We start from the raw sequence: 16,101 nt of genomic DNA on the forward strand, positions 1-16,101 counted from the left end.
TGCTTCATATAATGGTCGTCACCTTTTACAGGTTTTATACATAACAGTCAATAGCGCTCCACTAGTGTATGTTGCAGGTCCTTTTATCCTAAGTGTAGAACTGTTCTTGAAGATGTTAACCTTCAAACTGGAAAACACTCTTATTTGTAGAATTTTTACTGAGGTAATGGAAAGAAAATAAAGACAAACCTGGTTGGTTTGCCATTGGGGTAGAATAGGGATGACTATTGACCTGCAGTCTTCTTAAGTGGATTTTCAGTCTGTTTAACCCTGTTGCTATGTTATCAAAACAACACTGATTTTTCATCCATTAATAGCAAAATGCTCTATGTGCGTATAAAAAAGCATTTAATTAGGACTTCTGCTTCCTATCCATAACATGTCAAAATTACAAACTGTTGCCTAAAATAACTAAACAATCCTGTTCTCAAACAGGTTTTGTACAGAATTATAACATTAAAGAAAGGCTGATTAATGTACTGACACATCAGCTTTACACAAACCTTAAACTTTGAAGTTGTGCATAATGCACATCTGGTATCCTGCTGATGTGACATCTGTCCAGTGTAACTACCAGGTTTCAGACCATTTGCAGCCCTTTTTATAATAATAAAGATGCAAACCATCATAGTTTTGCTTATTGGCTGTGTCGTCAGATGGAGGGGATGTACCATCATTCCCACTAAAGAGACAGCAAGTAAGTAAGGAAGGGGAAGGATGTCCATGCTTCTAAATCCATGATTCAATCTTGGTCTTGTTTAGCTTCAGGCTTGCAGAGTTGTCCATAGATTTCTAAGCAGTCTCTGTAGGGATTGAAATTGAGTAACTAGTTGCTCAATGAAATAACATTTCACAAGGAAATCAGAATTCTTTGCTGTTCTTTCCCTTGTGGGACTCTCATCATTCCACTCAGCTTATTCCAGAGGTCGAGTGGGAGACCTGTGCTCATGACACCCCACATCTGCCAATTTAGATACAGTGACTGAACTGGAGGCCCCTCGACTGACTTCAGGTCCAATGTTGGACCATTTCGATCGGATACTCCTTACTGATGTGGATAGATTCCTCCAAGTTGATAGGCCCACCACCTGCCTCCTTGATCCGTGCCCGTCTTGGCTGATTAGGGAGTATCCAGATGTTGCGCGGACCCCTCTGGTTGAAATTATCAATTTGTCCCTTGACACGGGGACATTCCCATCGGAACTGAAGGAAGCAGTGGTGTGTCCACTCTTAAAGAAAACTTCATTAGATCCCTTAGACCTATCCAATTACCGCCCAGTTTCAAATCTTCCATACCTGGGTAAGGTAATTGAGAGAGCGGTTGCTGAACAGCTTGGTAGGTTTCTGGAGGAAACATTGGCATTAGATCCATTTCAGTCTGGTTTCCGTCCTGGTTTTGGGACAGAGACTGCTCTGGTTGTCCTAACAGATGATCTCCATAGACAACTGGATCGAGGCGGGTCAGGACTGCTGATCCTTTTAGATTTGTCAGCAGCCTTTGACATGGTCGATCATGATCTTCTGGACCACTGCCTCGCAGACGTGGGGATACAGGACATAGCCCGTAACTGGTTGTGCTCTTTTATCTCTGGTCGGGGACAGAGGGTGGCACTAGGGAGGGAAATGTCGTCGCGCCACTCCTTGGTGTGTGGAGTGTCGCAGGGCACAATTCTCTCCCCGATGCTTTTTAACATCTTTATGCGCCCCCTTGCCCAGATTATCCAGAGCTTTGGGCTGGGCTGTCACCAATATGCTGATGACACTCAGCTCTATCTGCTGATGGATGGCCACACCGACTCGGCCCCGAACACACTGACCAGATGCTCGGAAGCTGTGGCTGGATGGTTTCGTGGGAGCCGATTGAAACTAAATCCTTCGAAGACAGAGGTCCTATGGCTAGGTCGGGATGGCATGGGGATGAGGGACCAACTCCTTTCTCTTGTGGGGGCCCAATTAGTGCCATTGCCTTCCGTTAAGAGTTTGGGTGTAATCCTTGACGCCTCCCTTTCCATGGAGGCGCAAGTTACAGCAACAGCCAAGGCGACATTTTTCCACCTTCACCGCATCAAGTAGTTGGTCCCTTACCTTTCCCGCCCTGACCTGGCCACAGTGATCCATGCGACGGTCATCTCCAGGCTTGACCTCTGTAATTCGCTCTACGCGGGGCTGCCCTTGAAGCTGTCCCAGAAACTCCAGCGGGTACAGAATGCTGCAGCGAGGCTCCTCACGGAGTCTCTGCCATGGGAGCATATTCACCCAGTGCGTTTCAAGCTGCACTGGCTCCCGGTGGAGTACAGGGTCAGATTTAAGGTGCTGCTTTTGACCTTTAAAGCCCTTCACGGCCTAGGACCCTCGTACCTACGGGACCGCCTCTCCTGGTATGCCCCACGGAGAGCCTCAAGGTCCATAAATAACAACACCCTAGTGGTCCCAGGCCCTAAGGAAGTTAGATTGGCTTCAACCAGAGCCAGGGCCTTTTCAACTCTGGCTCCGGCCTGGTGGAACGCTCTGCCTCATGAGACCAGGGCCCTGCAGGATCTGATTTCTTTCCGCAGGGCCTGTAAGACAGAGTTGTTCCGCCTGGCCTTTGGCTTGGAGCCAATTTGATTCCCTCCCTCCCTCCCTCTTTCTTTTTTCTTTTCCATCTCCTGCGATGAGGCTACATTTTAATATTTTAATGTTCCATTATTTTAATGTATTTTATTTTTGTTTTTAAGTTGTAATCATTCATCTTGTTTTTGTTATTGCTTGTAAGCCGCTCTGAGCCCGGCCTTGGCTGGGGAGGGCGGGGTATAAATAAAAATTATTATTATTATTATTATTATTATTATTATTATTATTATTATTATTATTATTATCTTTTGCCCTCTATCCAATCCAATCCTACCTTTCCAACAGCCTCTCTGATATTGCTGCCTGAATGTTTCAGCAGTATTACTAACTGCACTATCTCCTATGACATGTGACCTCATTCATTTTCATTTGTCACCATCTACCCTACTGGCGCGGGTGGCGCTGTGGGTTAAACCACAGAGCCTAGGACTTGCCGATCAGAAGGTCGGCGGTTCGAATCCCTGTGACGGGGTGAGCTCCCGTTGCTCGGTCCCTGCTCCTGCCAACCTAGCAGTTTGAAAGCACGTCAAAGTGCAAGTAGATAAATAGGTACCACTCCGCCGGGAAGGTAAACGGCGTTTCCGTGCGCTGCTCTGGTTCGCCAGAAGCGGCTTAGTCATGCTGGCCACATGACCCGGAAGCTGTACGCCAGCTCCCTTGGCCAATAAAGTAAGATGAGCGTCGCAACCCCAGAGTTGGCCACGACTGGACCTAATAGTCAGGGGTCCCTTTACCTTTTTTTACCCTACTGATTAGACATGAACCCTTGACTTTCTCTTTTGACACTTTTCACTTTTGCCTCCTGGCTCAGTATGTTGCAGAGTGGTATGCAATGGTGGTTGTGAACCTGGTGCTTGTGGCATCGGTTTGCCCAGTAGTGCTGCTGCTGTGTGTGTATAATTGCACTAGCTCTTAAAGTGGTTCATCTTTGCCTCTGTTTCTTGGCCTGAGCACACCCCATTTTGCCCATTCAGTCACCATCCCTTCCCTTTCTGGCCCCTACAAGAAAATAGGAGAGGGAACAACACACTGACTGGAGGAAGCAGCTGACTACAAATAGGTAGATCAGGTTGTTGGCCTGAGGGGCAGGGTGTGTGTGTGCTTGAATCAATAGGGCATTGCTGCTCACTTCCATCTACCTTGTGGTAGCAGGCACTCCGCCTACAGAGGCCATTCACCCCCTTTTCTCTTTTTGCTAAATGGGTGCTAGAGCTGGCAGATCCTTTATCTGCCTTGTCCTTATGACTGGCTCATTTTCTTGTGGAGGCACTTTCCCCTCTTTACTTTCTTATCACCTCCCTTTTTTGTTTTGCTAAACAGAGAGGTTGCAAATTAGCTGATCCTTACCTGCGCACCTTGTGCTTGTGGTGTTAGTGTGTTTTCTGGCTATACATGCTGTTTAGGGTCTTTTTGCTGAACATTGAGCAATATTGGTCACAATTTGCATTTTTGCTTTTTTCCAAGGAGACGGAGAAGACAATGGTTCCAGCAGGACATTTGCCTTTTGTGGTGCTGGGCACATTTTAAAGCAGTAACATTTTAAAAGGTGGTAAAACTTATGCAGACAGCATTACTGCATATGTTTACATTTATGAAAATAAATGATAAGCACCAGCCCTACTCTCAGAAGAAGAGACCAGAAAGATGCTGTACAAAGACAGAATTTACATTCTATATGGTTCCAAAAAACAAGTAATTTTGGAATGCTTTCAGAAATATAGAGGCTCTTTTGCTGGCAAGCACTACTGTGCCATTTTGGGTGTCTCTCACAGTCACTTCAGTTTAAAAGGCTACATTTTTGAGAAAATGAGTGCGAAAAGGCAGGCTTGTGCTTGAAAGTTTCTCCTGAAAACCTTTGTTAAATGGACAGGGAAATGTCCACATCCTGTCCACAATTAAAATGTTCAGCCTTCTCTATGCCTAAACTATTCTAGGTTATATAGTGTAATCTGTTGCAAAGAAAGGATCTTTTGAATGGCCTATCTACAACAAAGTCTAGACCACCTCTTGTTAAGCAGAATTAAGATCGTAAATCTTTGTTCACCTGGAAAACACACCATGACCAACCTGTACTCTTGTGAGTTGAAGCATCTTGGATCATGAAATGTTACATGGTTATATGAACTACTGCCCAACACTCTTAATTTTTGAATTCCTGGCTGGGTGCCTCTTACACCTTTGGAACCCTAGATTTGTTCCCTTACTATCAGACTCTATCCATTAAGTCTTGCTGTGGCCTAGGGCAGACTTTTCACTTTATTTGGATTTTACTCTGCCACTGATAATACTTGTGTTCTTCTCCTGTGTTTTAGACTGAGCATAGGGAAGGGAAGTTTATAAAGACCACACAATTCTCTCATACTCTTCTACCTTTAAATCCCCCGAAGTGGCAACATCATATTTCCCTCCTCCTTCACACCTAACTATTCTCATTTGTTACACCTGCTTAATAACCACTATTTATGAAGAAGCACTATTTATGTTTGTTGCTCTGAACCCCTTACAAAGGAACTTCTCTACCCAGACTATGTGGACTGAAGTCGTTCATGCCATTCTCCTGCATGTTTTGGATAGGGACTGATTTCTAGGCCAGCCCTACCAAAGTGACAGGAGCCTGTCTGCCAGAATAGAACTAGGCCCTCAGTGGGAAGCAGTTCCCTACTATATTTGATATATATGTCCCATGTCAGTCATATTCTAGAACATCCTATTCCCCAAACACAAAGGGTTAGTCTGCAGAACACAGAGACATATCTTGTGCAAGCATGGTAACTGGAAGGACCGATAGTGAGAATTTGTCACTCCTTTCTCACTGCTGCTTTCAGATTTTCTTGCAGGCTTTGCTTTCATGTGGATAGTGTTTCAAGAAAGATAGTAAAACCTACTTGTAAATTGATAGTTCCTGGTGTAAGCTGGCCCTCAGCTCTTCCAATTCTTGGTTCTTCTTCTGCTGAAGTTGGACTCCATTCTTCAGCTCCCTCAGCCTTTCTTCCATCTCTTCCACCTGGTCCTGTGGATGGAAAAGCATTGAAATGTTTCAGAAAGGAATGTAGCCTGCATTTTAAATTCATCATGTAGTGTTTTGTACCTGATGTAATCAGGGCCAACATATGGCTGATAACTTAATTATTCTAGAGGGCATCACATTTTGCTGTCCAAACACATATTTCACATCAGAAGGAGGAAAACCACAGCATTCTATCAGAATCGATCAGTTTAAATTGTTCATTCCCTTTTGTGAATTATACGCTTAAAATAAAAAATTGTTATTAAGATAATAAAAGTGTCTGTGGCTTATATAAATTATGCAAGTTAATTTGACTAACTTGTTCTGTTAGTCATGTGCATAGCTGGGAACCAGGAAAAACTCTTGCTAAGCCTTCCTTTGACTGTGCAGGTTTTACCTGATGTTGCTTATAAACTTTCAGACCCATCTCTGTAGCCTGAAAACTAAAAATGTCTCTTTTTATATATTAAAAAGGAGACATCTTTGGTTCTTGAGAGACTGAACTCTATGCTTTTTCTTAGGTAGTCTGGATTTTCTGTTTCTTTTTTTGCAGCTTTCAAGTAGAATTCTCATCTTTTGTAAAGCTGTCAGACTGAAATTAAGTTTCCTCATCTTTAAACTATATAAAGACCATCCACCTCACATAAGTGGTTCTGCAAAAGAATGCAATGTGTGGATGGAGCCACCCAGTTTTTGTATTATATATAATTTGCCTTGTAGCTCCTTGGTTGAAAGGCAGAATAAAAAAAATAATTCTCAATTTTCAAGTTGTGCATAACTTGAAGTAGGATTGAAGAAGGAAGGAGTTGTCTTCACAATGTAAGCACAACGTATTGCTCAGAAACCAACTGAAAGCAGAGTCCGATTTATTACTGATGGCATGATACTTTTGTAGGGGTGCCCTTGCCCCCAGCTGACTGAGATAATGCCAGCCAAACGGCAACTTTGCTGATTTGCACTAGCTAAAACTGGCAGCATAAGAACTCAAAGATTCTGAAGTTGGTGCAGTTCAGATAAATAAGTGTTGTGTGAAATCTTGGGAGGATTCCTCCCCAGCAGATTTTGGGGACAGTGGAGGAAAGATGGAGAAGCTTTATTGTCCTAGTGGATGCCTGCTCGTACTACATCCAATCTCTTCCAAAGTCCCCCCGCCCCTTGTATCACTGTGAAGTCCAGAAACTTGCTGGTGCAGAGAGAATCTCATGTTACTTGCAATGCAAAATGCAGAATATATGCTGAATGCCAGACTGGTTGGTGGGATTATTTCAGCCATACAAAAATATACCACAGCCACTGCTCAGGACAAATTTGTTAGAAGGCTCCATGTTTGAGCCCGGAAGTCTAAATTATTCCTATTTTTATTGGAGTTACTTTCCTCAATGGATTGAAGATTTGTATTTTTTATTCCATCTTCAATGGATTGAAGATTTGTATTTACCTGCATGTTATCTTATACTTCAGCTTTGACATTTCCAGGATTGACTTCTAGCCAGTGTTTGATTTTCAACCATCCCCCAATCAAGACAGGGAGCCTTAGTCTTCAACCATTAGTGGGGGTGCAGGGTGTCTACACAGATGGCAATAAGGATGGAGTCACAGTTGCAAGCCATGCATTATTTCAAAGGCATTTTCCTTACACTTCCCGTATTGCAGTAGTCAGGCCTGGTTCTAAAGCTGAGCCCTTGGTACAAATAAAGCACTGCTGAGATTCCTGATGTTACACAAGACTCAGTTGCCCACAGAATTCAACTTGGCTGAATGTGTCATAGGCCGTTCCTACCCATAGAATGCTTCTTGCCTGCCTTGCCACAAAAATAGGCTGCTATTTGTGTGGTTCCATCTCATCACATGGTTTGAAGCAGGGGTGGTTAACCTTCTTTAGGCTGAGCCCACATGCTGCCAGTGGGTGTGGCCAAAAGTGCCCACACAGGGGCACAGCCCTCATTCCCCAGCTGATCCTAAATAGCTGAGGGGAGGTTATTGCCCCCTCTCCACTCATTAAGCAACCAGTGAGGGAGTGATTTGAGCTCTGTTCCACCCATTTCAGTGTTGTATGTATATAAATATGTGTATATGTCAATTAAATTTCCCACTGCCCAAAGTGACATCTAGGAGAGGGCAGGGAAGCAGGGCGTCGGATCTGGCCCCTGAAATGGGGGTTAGTCACCCCTTGTAACACTCAAAAAAGAAGTAAATAGAAAAATGATTGGAGCCCAGTTTTTCAATATGTTCAGTGTAAGAAGAGGAAATGAAAAAACCAAGAGCGATCAGGGTGTTGCTCTTCCTTCAGCTTCGAAACAATAAGCAATGTTAAAAGGAAGTGTAAGTAAAAGGTCCTGCAGCATCTGTTTTCACATGTACCTTGGTGAAAAGCTGCTAAAACATCTGCAGGGATTATGGGACGGATTATACAGGGTGAGTCTTTTAAAAGAGGCCCCGTGGAAGATGTTTAGTCTGTATCCATGGGGCCTCTTTTAAAGGACTCACCCCGTAGAACCAGCCTTTGGAGGAGCTTGCATATGCGAGTAGAAGGGGTGGAAAAGAGCAGTCACATTTGCATGGCAAGGAATGTGTCTCACTCAATTCCTGTAAACTTCCTTGGACCTTAGAAAACCCTAAACCTTTTAATATGCAGCATTTCCTACCATCTGTAAATAAACTTGAGTCAAGGAAGGCAACTGAGCCTCGTAGGAGCTGTTGATGGTTTGGTAAAATCCAGATATGGATGCTGGCCAGGCTAGTCTCCTCCCTCTTCCATTTAGAAGTAGTTCTTATTTTTAAAGAAATAGCATTTACACATCAGCCTTGTTTCTTGGCATGACTGTGTCCGTGCATTAAGTGGAAGGTCTACCTAGTCCATGGTTCTGTTTCCACAGTGGCCAACTGCATGCCTCTGAAAGTTCAGAAACAGGGATTTAAGGCCACAGTGATTTCTCTGCTGTGTCATTACCAGATGCTGGTATTCTGAAGTACACTGCCTCTGAATGCGGAGGCGTCATTTAGCGACATGGCTGAGAACCACCGAAATGTCTGTCCTCCAGGCATTTGTCTAATTCATCTAAAATAGTGCCTTTCACTACAGATCAAGTATGGAACATAGCAAGTCGGTTCATCTAGCTCATAATTGTCTAACACTGAGTGATATCAGTCTTTCCCAGCCCTACCTGGAGATGCCACAGATTGCAACTGGGACCGTCTATAGGAGCTGTGTCACTGAGCCATGACTCCTGTATTAATTCCATATATAAATTATGTGTTAATGTGACATTTTAACAAGTGTTAAACGTGTGAGATGCATCTAAGACTTAGCATCTGTACATGCATTTTCCTGGAAGGCAATACTTTATGCTTGGTAATTGTTTTTTAAAAAATCAATAAAGTTTGTAATAATAATAAAAAACACGTGGGGAGCTATTTTGGGATAGTCCCAGCTGGGAAAGAAAGGATTAAGCCCACTCTAGATGCAATCCATCCTGCTGAAAATCTCTCTCCGCCCCCCATTCTGGATTTAGGCTTGGGAGAAAAGCATTTCTGATTGCAGTCTTAAGGAAGAGAGGATGCTGTGGGCTGGTTGACTTCAAAGCCCCTCCTATTGGCTCCCAATAGGTTCTTTTCCAAGCCAAATTGTGATGCCTCTTTGAGGGGCTCCCTTGTATGAAAAACATCTTGCATGCACAGTATTAATATAGTCTTCTACCTGACGTGCTGGTTCTTTTTACAGGAAGGAAAAGGTTTAACCTGCTCCTTCACTATTTCTCTCTCTTGGAGCTGATAGCTAAGATACACCTCTATAAAGGCCCAGTCAGACAGAAATTACCCTGGTGCAGCCTGACAGGAGTGGCATCTCATTTTCCCAATAGTGTATGTGAGCTCAGATATTCTGGAGTCTGTGTCATGGCAGGCGGCATTTCATCAGATACGCAGGTGCTACATCGACCTGCTTGGCAACTAGCTTTAGAGCAGGGGAGGCTGCAAGGCTGTTAGGCTGCCTTTTCCAACTGGTGCCCTCCAGGTGTTTTGGACAGTGACTTCCATCCTCCTTCCCCATTGGCTAATGTGAGCTGGAGTCCAAATCATCTGGAGGGTACCATGCTGGGAAAGGCTGCCATCAGGCATACCTTGTACTGAAGAACTTCTTCGTCCCGTTTTTGCTTAATGAGCAGGATCTGTTGCTCCAGGTTTTTGTTCTGCAGCAGTAACTTGCTGACCTCTCCCTGCAGTGGTCTCAGGGTTTCCTTTAATCTGTGAATCTCGCCCTGTGTCTTTTGCAAAGCCTTTCTGCTGGCTTCTCTCCTTTCTAAGAGGCGCATCAGCTTAGGCTCATACTGTTCTTCCAGGCCCTGACGGCTCTCCGCCACAAAGCTCTCAAACTCCATGGAAAGCCGCCTGCTTGCCTGGAGGTAGCAGCTGCTCCTCCGCCTCCTCGGAGCCTTCAGCTGTTCTCTCAACTGCTCCTTCTCTTTCTCACAAGTCTCTCTCAATTGGGATAGCTCCTCTGAAAGCTGGCTGACCCTGCTTTCCAGTTCTTCCCGGTAGACAGCAAACTGGGCCACGTCGTGCCTCCTGTTTTCCAGCTGGTACTGGCACGCCACACATTCCCGAGTCACCCTAAAAAGCTTCTGTTTCACTTGCCAAATTTCGTCCCGCAGACTGTCCCTTTCAAGCTCCACCTTGGCATGCAGCCTGTAGGCTTTGAGGATCTCTCCATGGGCTTGTCTGATTTCCTCAAGAGCTGGTTCCCGTAGGAGCATCAGTTCCCGAATAAGCTGGTCCCTCTCCCTCTCCAGCTCTTCCACTGCTTCAATGCACTCCTGAAAATGCTTTCCGAGATCCTCAATGCTTATGTCTTCTGCATCATAATATACTTCCTCGTCTTCCATGTCTTCCTGCAGCACCACTGGAGAGCCTGTGCTTTCTGTGTCTTGAAGGAATGGTATGTTGATGGGGCCCATATACAGCATCTCAGGGGTGTCTTCTCCATCAAGCTCTAAGAGTGCTCCTGGAACCCCAGCACCTAGCTCTGAGAAGACTTCTGCGTTGTCCAAATCCAGAACAGGCTCGGAGTCTGCCATCACTTCCCTGGAAATAAAAAGCAATCATGGAATCAGACCTACAAACGGCTGAACGATGGAGCTCATTGAGCATAGGTAGGCATTTGTGAAGAAATAGATGCGCCATCCCTCAGCTGAGAATCCTGCAACTGCAGAAAGCCTTGGAGAATTTGATGCTTTGTTACCAAGGCCAAGAAGTTAGCTTCCACCCCCAACTTCTCACCATATACCCCAGCTGTTCCCCTAGAACAATGTTTCTCAAAGTGTGGTACATGTACCCCCACTGGTACACAAAAAGTTTTCAAATTGTACATGGCATACATTTTTATTTTGCTTTTTACCATAGATTTTTTTTGAGCTGCAGAAAACAATTCATTAGAATTTAGTATGAGAATGGTGTGCTGTATTAAAACTACCCCCAAATTATCTTTGCCCAAGAAGGGGTATGCTGGAAAGACTAAACTCTCAAAAGGGGTATGCAGTTATTGTAAATTTGGGCAGGTGTGTAGGATTCCCTGGTCCTGAATGGGGTAACTGTGCCCCTGAAGGACCAGGTGCGCAGCCTGGGAGTCATTTTGGACTCACAGCTGTCCATGGAGGCACAGGTCAAATCTGTGTCCAGGGCAGCTGTTTACCAGCTCCATCTGGTACATAGGCTGAGACCCTATCTGCCTGCGGACTGCCTCACCAGAGTAGTACATGCTCTGGTTATCTCCCGCTTGGACTACTGCAATGCGCTCTACGTGGGGCTACCTTTGAAGGTGACCCGGAAACTATAACTAATCCAGAATGCGGCAGCTAGACTGGTGACTGGGAGCAGCCGCCAAGACCATATAACACCGGTCTTGAAAGACCAGTACGTTTCCGAGCACAATTCAAAGTGTTGGTGCTGACCTTTAAAGCCCTAAACGGCCTCGGTCCAGTATACCTGAAGGAGCGTCTCCACCTCCATTGTTCTGCCTGGACACTGAGGTCCAGCACCGAGGGCCTTCTGGTGGTTCCCTCACTGCGAGAAGTCAAGTTACAGGGAACCAGGCAGAGGGCCTTCACCCTCCCACCAGATGTCAAAGAGAACAACAATTACCAGATTTTTAGAAGACATCTGAAGGCAGCCCTGTTTAGGGAAGCTTTTAATGTTTGATGTACTGTATTACAGTATTTTAATATATATATTTTTGAAGCTGCCCAGAGTGGCTGGGGAAGCCCAGCCAGATGGGCGGGATATAAATAATAAATTATTATTATTACTATTATTATAACCCATAATTCTCTTGGTGCATCAGGGGAAAAAATCCAGGCACAACAGTTATCTAATAAAAATATCAGGGCCATTACAAAAATCACAAAGGCTTTTAAAATGTGCTCTTAATGAAGTAGTATACCATTGTTGTTCCTGTAACAATTCTACATGTTTAGAGACAACTTGTAACCTTGTTGAACAAGCCTCTATATGCTGAGTTGAATGTGGTAAACTAGGTATGGCTGAATAAATTTTGGAATCAAAATCTGCTTTCTACCTTGGCAGTAAAAATGGGACAATAATTTAAAAATTGTCAAGTCTTCTGCTCATTAATGATACTCCGGATCTGCTACCCAATGGGATCACCTTACTCTCCTTAGTGATAGCTTAACTCTAACTCCATGGGTTTAAATGAATTTAAACCTGCTTAAATTTAAACTGTGTTGCAATGTGTTTGTTTAACATATGTATCTGTGATGCTGCATATGTTACTTCCTTCAAGTTCTCCTCAAAACTCAGCTTTTCCACGAAGCTTTGGTCACCCCTTCCTTGCCCCCCATGCCATACTGTAACTAAGCCTAAGTAAATACACCTGCCATCATTCTTCCCCCAACCCGCCTCCATTTCCCTCACCTTCTTTCTATTGCATCATTTTCTAGACTGTAACCAGCATGGGGCAGAGACTTATTCTCTTACTCGTTATAAAGTGCCATGTATATGTATAAAAAGATAGACACAAATATGGGTATAAAATATAAATAACAAGTAATGGCTTGTTCTAAGAGAAGATTGGGGGTAGAGGAACCCTGACAGAAATACACTGACCAGAACAGCTATATTAAGTGAATAAATAAATAAATATACTTTGAGCATGTGTTGTATTGCGTTTTGACAAATGGAGAGCAAATGAGCTAGAGGTGGGTTTTTTGTTTTGTTTTGCTTTGTTTTGTTTTTTGCCAGGCTACTTAAGTACCAAGGGGTCAGTTGGAGGGGAATCTATGTTGCTTTAAGTCATTGATTACTGAAAAGAGGGCAGCTTTTTTATTTTAACTGAAAATGCTGACGCAGCCTCAGATGTACAGAAGAGAGTGCCCAAATGAGCTTGCATGCATGCTCTGCAAGATGGCTGAGGATGGATCAAAATATCACAGCAGGCAAGGGATATTATTGAGGGGCCCTGGTTTCCAAGCAAGCAAGCAAGCAAGCAAGCATTGTAGAGTCATCCCCTGAAGGAAGAGGGTGTGTGCAGCAGCTGTCCACAGATGAAAGACCTCTTCACAAGATAAGGCTTGGGTGTATGTGCACTGTGTCTAAATGGCAGAGAAGGAGGTGTTTAATCTGCTGTCCTTAAGAATGGGGAGCGCCTGAACAACCTAAAGAGGTAAATGTTCCTCAATAGAACCAGCTGTAGTGAAATACCCAATGGGCAATGTGAGCAGCACATTGAAGGGCCAGTTGGGTAACATGCACTTTAACAAGGGGAGCAAGGAAACTTCCATGGAATATTTAATGGGAGAGCACCTGCAGGCTGGCCCTGCCATCAGGATGTCAGAGGAGGAGACAAAGGACACATCTAGGGGGCATCAGCCTCCTGCCCTCCAGAGGCCCATTGACATTTCAGCAAGGTTGGTATATGAGCAGTGGCGTAGCGTTGGGGGTGCAGGGGGGGGGGTCGGCCGCACCGGGCGCAACTTCTGGGGGTTAGGGTTAGGGGGCGCAAATTACTTGCCTTGCCCCGGGTGCTGACAACCCACGCTACGCCACTGTATATGAGAGCTTCATGGCAGATGGTACCCTACCCCCTGTTAAGTTGTTGGGGAAGGGAGTGCCATTTGCATGCTCTACTTTAGCTCTGAGCACCACTGGAGATTATTTTCAGAGATAAACCTTCTCTTTTCCCAAATAAGGCATTTTCCCACCCTTGTGAAAACAGCAAAGTGAAGCAGCCTTCACTTCCATGCTTGCTATTTCTTAGTACTGTAGTTGGATACAGAAAGCTTAGGTGAGGACTGGTGCAAAGCTCTTTGGTTTCAACTTCTGAATTAGGACCGGAATCTGTCACCAATCATCTATCTAGCAGCAGCACGATTCCTTCCTTGTGAACATTTTTCCACAGACAAATGGTCTCGCTTTCCACCCAGGCAGATTCAGACAGTCCCTGCTTCTCCCCCCTCCTCTCTGTAGCAGGATGTCGTGCATCCAGGCTGATATTTCTTACTTGGGCAAAGAAAAGAAACGTAGAAAGCCAGGGAGGACAGCCTCTATCTCAGTGGTCCAGCAGCGGGTGAAGGCACTGTACCTTTCTTCCTTTTTCCAGTCAGGCCTGCGCTGGCCACAAATGGTCTGGCAGGCAGCCCAGTTGAGCCCACCCTTAATAAACCTGATGCTTTCGAGTCTGAATTATTCACCAACCACACCCCGTTTCTAAAACCGTTAGGTTGCTCCCCTCTCCCCCTTAAATGAGCCTCGTCCTTTTTAGCTGGGAGCATCTCCTTTCCAGCTACTAGAACAGAAAAGAGAGCCCACGCTCACCAATGAATGGTAGCAATTTAGCTCTTCTTACCTTTCTCTCCAGGAACCAAGTTCCTTGTGCCCCCGGCCGGACAAGGTTTTGGCATGGGGTGGGTGTGAGGTTATTAATAAGCAGTGCAAGAAACCGGAGCCCCCGGGGCCACCCCCACCTCAGTCTCTCTGGAAACGGCTGTGCAATTCTAGTGGAAAGGCTGACACCAGATCCCTGCCTATGGAGTGGGGGGTGGGGGAGGAGGCGGGGAAGAGGAGGCGGCCGGCTGGCAGGCCTCTCCACTCGCCTCCCAGTGCCAGAGGCAGAGTGGTTGGCGCTTGGCTCTGTCTGAACTTTCAGCAGCGGCAAGAGGAAGGCTGCGTTGGGAGGGGCTGGGAAGGAGCAAGCCTCTTTAACCCTCTCTCTTTCCATCACCTCTCCCCGCCCCCTTTGCATGTATGTTGGCAGCCACATGTGAATGCGTACATGAAATACAGGAATGCCTAGAAACTGAGGAGACACCTGTGCATGCCGAGGGTCATGAACGTGTGCTTTCCAGTACTTGCTGCTGTTATGTTCCCAAGGTGTGGTGGGAGGGAAGACTAAATGTCTGGTTTTGTGATGGGAGAGGGAGAGGGGGAGAGGAGGAAAGGATGAGACCAGAGTAGTAATGGGTGGGTGTTAGGAAATGCATAGACTTGCTGCTCAATCTTTTGTATGCCAGCTCAGTCCCACTGCATTCTGTAGGGCTGCTTCTTAGGTAGGCATGTACAGTGGTACCTCGGGTTACAGACGCTTCAGGGTACAGACTCTGCTAACCCAGAAATAGTACCTCGGGTTAAGAATTTTGCTTCAGGATGAGAACAGAAATTGTGCGGTGGCAGCGGGAGGCCCCATTAGCTAAAGTGGTACCTCAGGTTAAGAACAGTTTCATGTTAAGAACGGACCTCCAGAACGAATTAAGTTCTTAACCAGAGGTACCACTGTAATAGGATTGCAGGTTAAGAATGAACTTTAATTGGGCAAAGATGACTAAGGTAGCAAGCCCTAAAGGGTGACTGGCAAAATACGAGGGGTTTGAAGGAGCAGAAGGCATCACAGAGGAGTGGCGGGGGGGCAGTCCTAGTATTACTGTACATTAATATGGCATCATCCCTGCAAAAGGCATTTGGCCTTATGTAGCTCCCCCAAGTCATACTTGCTAACTGAGCTCTTCCTGCCTGGAGGACAATTGTCCAGGCAGCAAAATGCATCATTCAACACCCACGGGCAATAAGCCCACCCTGCTGCTGCTCAGACCTCCTCACTCAGCTTTCTTCAGCTTCCTTGTCCAGGGATAAGGTTACTCGCCCTGGCTTGCTCCCTTGTTGGCTTTGAATTTCAGGTCAGAAGTGCAGTTGCACTGTGAACCCATGCCTCTCCTGGCTAACTACAAGAAGCATGTTTAAGAGGAATAAAGGGTTATTTTTAAAAATAATAATAAAACACCGAGTACTGAAAGCCACATGTCTCTCCCCTCTATTTGTGGAGGCGTTTGACTCAATAGCGTAGGAATGCTGTTAACTTGAACAATGTTTCGTGTGTGTATAAATACCCACCTAAATCTATCTAACGTTAAAACTGCCAGCAAGGTTACCAGTGAGGGTCAGCTGGGCTGGTAGAAAAGAGCCTTCTATGGCATAAAAAT

At 45.3% G+C, this 16,101-nt stretch overlaps 1 protein-coding gene across 1 annotated transcript; it reads right to left on the reverse strand.

Moving 5' to 3' along the window:
• Positions 1–331: 331 nt before the first annotated feature.
• Positions 332–14,696, reverse strand: SYNC (syncoilin, intermediate filament protein). Its single transcript, XM_083511667.1, has 4 exons — positions 14,475–14,696; positions 9,739–10,699; positions 5,499–5,623; positions 332–803 (listed from the first exon to the last, which is right to left on the reverse strand). The coding sequence occupies exons 2-4, from the start codon at positions 10,690–10,692 to the stop codon at positions 743–745; spliced, it is 1,140 nt and encodes a 379-aa protein (XP_083367793.1). The 5' UTR covers positions 10,693–10,699; positions 14,475–14,696; the 3' UTR covers positions 332–742.
• Positions 14,697–16,101: the final 1,405 nt, after the last annotated feature.

This window comes from Podarcis liolepis (genome assembly GCF_965112155.1).
Source record: "Podarcis liolepis genome assembly, chromosome: 7".
In the NCBI taxonomy this organism is placed as follows: Eukaryota; Metazoa; Chordata; class Lepidosauria; order Squamata; family Lacertidae; genus Podarcis; species Podarcis liolepis.

Coding starts and splice junctions, on each gene's coding strand:
- SYNC (XM_083511667.1), bottom strand. CDS start 10,692: ATGGCAGACTCCGAGCCTGTTCTGGATTTGGACAACGCAGAAGTCTTC. Junction 5,624..9,738: donor AAGAAGTTCTTCAGTACAAG/GTATGCCTGATG, acceptor TTCCATCCACAG/GACCAGGTGGAAGAGATGGA. Junction 804..5,498: donor CAGGAACTATCAATTTACAA/GTAGGTTTTACT, acceptor CAATCCCTACAG/AGACTGCTTAGAAATCTATG.